The sequence below is a fragment of the Tinamus guttatus genome, unplaced genomic scaffold (assembly GCF_059628265.1).
Source record: "Tinamus guttatus ecotype Peru unplaced genomic scaffold, ASM5962826v1 Tinamus_guttatus_pri_ptg001122l, whole genome shotgun sequence".
NCBI lineage: Eukaryota > Metazoa > Chordata > Aves > Tinamiformes > Tinamidae > Tinamus > Tinamus guttatus.
This window is the reverse complement of record NW_028289656.1, coordinates 76,264-82,263: the sequence shown is the minus strand read 5'-3', so window position 1 is coordinate 82,263 and position 6,000 is coordinate 76,264. Positions and strand designations below refer to the sequence as shown.

At 38.0% G+C, this 6,000-nt stretch overlaps 1 protein-coding gene across 1 annotated transcript in view; it reads right to left on the bottom strand.

The window, feature by feature from the left end:
* Positions 1-595: 595 nt before the first annotated feature.
* LOC104568517 (ras GTPase-activating protein 1-like) overlaps positions 596-6,000 on the bottom strand; it is a gene marked incomplete at its 3' end in the record, with an annotated part of 54,910 nt that continues 49,505 nt past the window's right edge. The window contains exons 22-24 of the mRNA XM_088538631.1: positions 3,656-3,744; positions 1,983-2,060; positions 596-760 (exon numbers count right to left, since the gene is read on the bottom strand). Coding sequence (XP_088394757.1) covers positions 596-760; positions 1,983-2,060; positions 3,656-3,744 — 332 coding nt within the window. The remainder of the gene's footprint in view (positions 761-1,982; positions 2,061-3,655; positions 3,745-6,000) is intronic.

Genomic DNA, 6,000 nt, shown 5'->3' with positions numbered 1-6,000 from the left:
CTTTAATGGCTAAGAACTCTTTTGATTTTTACTGCACATGTAGTGATGCTTTAAGCAGATACTGGCTAGTTGAAGTTCATCAGAAACAGCAGACTATAAGCAAGTATTTCCAAAGCAATGCATGAAGTTATTTGATTTTTTCCCTCCCCCTTAAAAATGAAGTTTGCATAAAAGTTATATACAAGTTTAATCATTGCAGCAAGATGCTTATAGTGTTTGCTACAAGTTTGACATGTTTGTTCACAAGTGCGACGAAGCAGAAAGTAGAAATGATTTAGCAACTTAAACCTAAGACAAGTACATTTAATTCTAAATTAAAAAACAATAGAAAAGCACTAACATTTGCGACCTACAGAACCATTTATTTGGTTTAGGCTTCCTCTAGAAACTAAAAGCTTTCTCTGGAGACTTTTTAACACCCACAGTTTTACAGCCTGTGTCATTTTGTTGTAGAAAGAAACTCAAAATTATGCACTGTTATTTACCTTTAGAGCTACCTCTTTGTGAAGTGCATATATGTCTATCACTCATAATACTGCTATCCAAAAGCACTTCCAAAAAGAGTCATGATACTACACTGTAACTCAAGACAAACCTGTACCCATGAGCTTTTTTTGCAGCTTACCTGCATTACCCCCCGCTCGTTGCTGAGTGTGCGAAGCTCATCTGAGTGTGCCACACATATCTCGTGCAAGGCGGCTAGGTCACGAGAGAGGTCAGTTCTAGAGCGCTCTGTAGTGTCTGGGAGCTCGGGAACATTCTTGAACAGAAACAATGAGAGCAGACTTAGCGGCAAGCCCCTGGCCATAAAGGAAATTAAAATTACAGCTCTGGAGACCACTTGTTCTGATACTGCAAGCAAGTATTGCAATGTTATTCTTCACACTTCTATCCACTAATCTTCTATCCATGGGAACCTAATGCAAATTATAGATTTCCTCATCTTCACAAGCATCCACTTTATGAAGATATTTTACAGCTGCACGTATGTTTCTCATGAAGTAATTACTGAAGATTTAACAGCAATGACTCCTCCTAAAAGCCTTCTACTGAAAGGTCCGATGTTGCTTGGCTACCTCTGAGCTGACCGGAAAGCTACTGATAATAGAGGTTTATCTTCAGTCTTCCCTCCACTCATAGAATAATGTTGTCATTAAACTAGTAGATTAACCCAACAGTAGATTAAATGCAGCACTTTTCAGAATCTTCATGTATAATTCTAAGTTTAAAAGAAGAAAAATTCATGCATCATAATATGCAGAATTTGCCATTTAACTAGAAAAAAGGTGATATGTGACAGCCTAGCTGAATGCTCTGCCTTAAATATTCATTTTCATAGATTTCCTCAAAATATTCTGAGATATCTTCTAGGTCTGTTACGGACTCGATTTAGGAAGCTAGCCATATTTCTTTCATCTTCAGTTTTAAAACAAATTCTTGGTTTAAAAAAATATGTACAATGAACTCCGAAATACTGTAGTTTGAGTATGATACAGCTATCAGACATAAAACACTTTCAAAGATAGCTACACTTACTATCTACTTTTAAACTACAAGTTGAATATATACAGGGAGACATTGTGTGATGTAATAAGTGAAATTTAACACTTTAAAAACATCAACATTTGCAATCTGATTGAAGCCAAAGGACAAACTATGCAATTTTCTGTTTTAAAAAATATTTTAAGAGATTGATATTTTTTGGCCAAAATCCAGTGGGGAAAAAAAATGGATTTGAGCTATTCATGTCCACAGCGGTACTATATGAGCAAAATCTAACAGAACATTTCATGCTTTTAACTATGTGTGACAGGCCAGCAATGTGCAGTTTCTATGCAAGCATAAGAAATGTACTCAGTAACAAGCATTCAGAATTGTGTGGAAATTGATCCATTTTTGAGCTACTTATGAACTGTACAGAAATTTCATTTGCTGTCCTGCTATGTAGCTTCCAATAAAATTATTATTTTTTATTCACTTACCCCAAGCTCATCTAAGAACATGATCATGCGATGTTTGTTACTCTTGATGAATGGATTTACACCCTCCATATATGGTTCCTAGTAATTTTTAGAAGGATTTATTAGAACAAAGCAATACAAATTTGTTCCACCTGAAATGCACGTGCTGCAATCAGAGACAAGTGACATTGCAAAATAGGCACATTCTCTGCAATGATTTTATGTTTTCAAGCAAATTTTTTAAGGACTGGTTGCATACCAGTCAGAAGATTGTACTTTCTGTACTGCAAATCAATTCAGAAATTGTTTGCTAACATATACCTACAGACATAAAGTTACACATTTCTGAGATATTTAAGTAACTGCAATAAAAAAAATGCAGCACTTTCAAAGACAACATCAGGACATAAGTGCCCTCTGTTCTTTCATTAATGCTTACATCAAATTGTGCGTCACACAACTACCTTTGTAACAGCAGCCTGAAGTCACTTACTTTCATTATGCTTAAGCCAACAGATTTATTGTTCATCCATGTTGCAGTTTGGGAACCAACACAGACCAGTTGTTGGCTCATTCTCTTAGTGCTACAATAGAAATTTTATTGAAAGATGAGGCTTTCTAGTGCGACTTGTCAAGCTAATTTACAATATTCTTTATGTCAAACTATGAAAATGAATACAAATAGAGGGGGTGTAGAACAGGAACCACTGCCCTAAGGAGCAAGTTGAACAAAAGCAGGGTAAAAGAGGGGGAGGTTTTCAATTGTTCATATGTTTCAGAATTAAATACTCTTATACACACCTAGGAGTTATGGTAGGTTTTGATTTGACTGGTCTGAACTTGCAAGCCAATTGTTATATATAATATATATTAAAAATGGGCATGGAATGTATTTCAAGGTTCTGTGTAGAGGGATGCCAATATTACTGAAAGATACTTCTCCCTTCTTGCCTCAAATAATAAGTGGAAATGCAAAAAAAAAAAAAAAAAAAAAAAAAAAAATCCGTCATCTACTTTGGGCCTGGTTGAACTTACTCCTCCTAGTCACTGACTCCTGCTCTAGCAATTCTCTGTTGTCCTTTTCATACGGACATTTCTGAAGAAAATCCAGCCATTTTACTATCATTGCTCGTGTTCTTTGTTGATGGCTGCCTGCTTTTACCTTCCCTCTTCAACTCCCACAGAAAATACACACAAACCCTTTCCGTCCCAGATAAGAGAAAAAGTCAATATGATTCCACTGTAGTTTTTGTTTTTAAACAAACAATTCTTGGATTTATTTATGCTCTTGTGCATCAAAGCATGGTCACATTACTCTGTTATACCTACTGGTATAGTCACCAGTTCATCAATTATTTTAAACAGACCTTTTCTGTTGTTCCTGATATCAGGTTCAAAAATCTAGGTGCTGTACCAAGTCATTAATACAAGTTTCTAGATCATTCATACTCAAATGACTATGGCTCCTCTTTCCAGTTCATCCACTTTTGCTACTCATGTAGTTCAGATCAAAACCCTGCTTGGCTCCAGCTGGGAAGAATAGAAGTAACTGCAGGAAAAAAGTCTCAGGACTGATGAGGACGCTCAGGCCACATGCTTGTCTTTGCGCAAGAAAAATGGCCCCTTATTTTATGCTTGTGTTCAACATGAACTATGCATTGGAAACAGATTTCTGTGTGTAAAATTATATTCACCTTGGCTCCAAATTCAACCAGGTTTGCTAAATTCTGCACAGACTTGGCGACCAGCGTCAGCGTTCTTGCAGCAGTAGGGGAAGGAGAATCTGAGAGGAAAACAAAGCAGTCAGCAGCCGCTGCATGTAAAACTACCAGCAGTGACATGAAACTCGAGTTCTTCACCAGTTCAGTTTTATCACTGAATACTTTACATGTTACAGCTCCATGAGGAAAATATCACTTGAAGTAAAACTTTTGTGGAATTAATTACTAAAACAAAAATATGCACATTATTAATTATGGTCAAACCTAGCTTTCCTCTTATAAGCCACTGAAAAGTTTCAAAATTGCCATGTTCAGCATATAAACTTCCAATTCTTCCTAAGAATGCTCTAAAAATGTCCATTGTCTATGTGCATCATTTGGTCTATCTTCCTCCCTGCCCTCCCCTAGCACTGCAATCCATTGCAAAATAGTATCCAGCTTTCTATGCAGAGCTGGAGCTTAAACTGAGGTGCTAAATCACAATCTCAGTACTCCTAATATCTAGCACATGCTATCCTACATCCCTTCAAAGCAGCACTGGTGTAAAACACTACTAGTTGTAGAATTTGAAGCATCAGATTAGAAGGACTGATCTAAAATTAGTTAAAAAAATAATTTAAGACTATTGGAACACAGGGCTTGCTTTTGAAACAAGATTTTTGTGAACAGCCGTTGGGGCAGTAGGACAGACACATTGCTGCTGAAAACGGACATGCATCTTTACACCCTGACTGACTTTGTTTTTCTCCCCTTATGGAAAGGATGCATGTTGGAAGCTTTGTTCCCAAACCAAAGACCCCCTCCTCCACCCCTATTTTTAAGTGGCCCTGGGAGCTTTATAAAGACTCTCATATTTGCTAGGCAATAATTAAGAACAGGAATTTGCAGAAATCCCTTTTAAGCTTGTCAATAAGTCCTATGTAGTAGCTCTATTTACAGCTACAGACATAGCGGACTGAACACAGTTCCCAAGTCAAATAGTAACCAACTCCCACATTATCCAAATAACACACTGAAGACTGAACACTGTACAAGATCATGTTTTCTTTAAACGCCTTCCCCAAAGCATGTAGGAAAATGACAGGGGGAGAGAAAGGCACTTTCCAGTTGGTACTGGCCTTCCAATTCAGTATAGCTTAAAGAAGCACAGAAAGGAGGATGTCTGGAAATGGGACACCACCTCTTCCCCCGCAAGCGCTTTTCCTAAAGGGCTTCTCACACAATCACATTAAGTTCTTCCCATTTTTTGAATCAGGATTTTATTGGTAAAATTGACAAAGTGCCCTCTAAGTTGGGAGGACCTTTTCCCCAACACCCTGCCTCCCCTCCCAGAGAAATACAACATACACAAACTTTTAAAAGCTTATGGATGGTCCACTATTTTATTAATAGTTTTCCCACCAGCAGTTTATGCCTTTCCTTTTTTCCTCCTACATGAGGAATAAAGCAAAACTTCAGCCCCCAAATCCTTTCAACCCAGCCTTTTGTCTACAAGAACACTAAAAAATGGGATAGTTGATGCTTGTGCAGGACCCACGCTACACCCTGAAATATTTTTATGTACTTAAGCCAACTACCATGGAATAACCCATGTCTTCACCATGAAAGCTTTGCAGCAGGAAACCCCCACAAACCACGTCAGATGTGGTCCGTGATTTACGCCAACATCCAAATCTTACCCAACAACTGTTTGGGAAAACGCTACGTAGCCTCGGCCAGAACGGTGCCCCTGACCAGCTCAGCGATCTTGATCTTGCAAACAGCAATGCTCCCCATCACTTTTATTACCAAATTCATACTCTGTATAGTAAGCACCAATGAACAGGGTGGCTTTCTGTATGCTATAAAAAAGCCCTTACTCTGGCAAGGCAAGAGGAACTCTCTATGGCTTCAGTGGCACAAGATTGCCAGCCCAGCCTTACTGAGCAGCACCCTCCTCGCTCTTATTTCTACGCTTCCTCTTTTGAGGCTGGCCATCTTTGATGAGCAAAAGTGAAGATTTCTGCAGTGTCTGGAGGTTATTTGAACAGGAATTTCAGGCAGGTTCTTCAAGCATCATTTGCTAGGTACACAAACATATTCCAGGCTCTGCAGACATTTTCAGTTATATAGATCTTTCATTTTCTAGAGACAAAACTGAATTTCAGCTAGAAACTTTGGCATTGCATTTGAAATTATTTGAAATAAGATCTGAAGACAAGCCCACAAGCTTTTTTTTTTTTTTCTCTCCTTCTCCTCTGTTTTTGTTTTTAAACAACTTGCTAAGACTACGTTACAGCACTAGACTAACTAGAGTTCAATGTTATATCATTTCAATA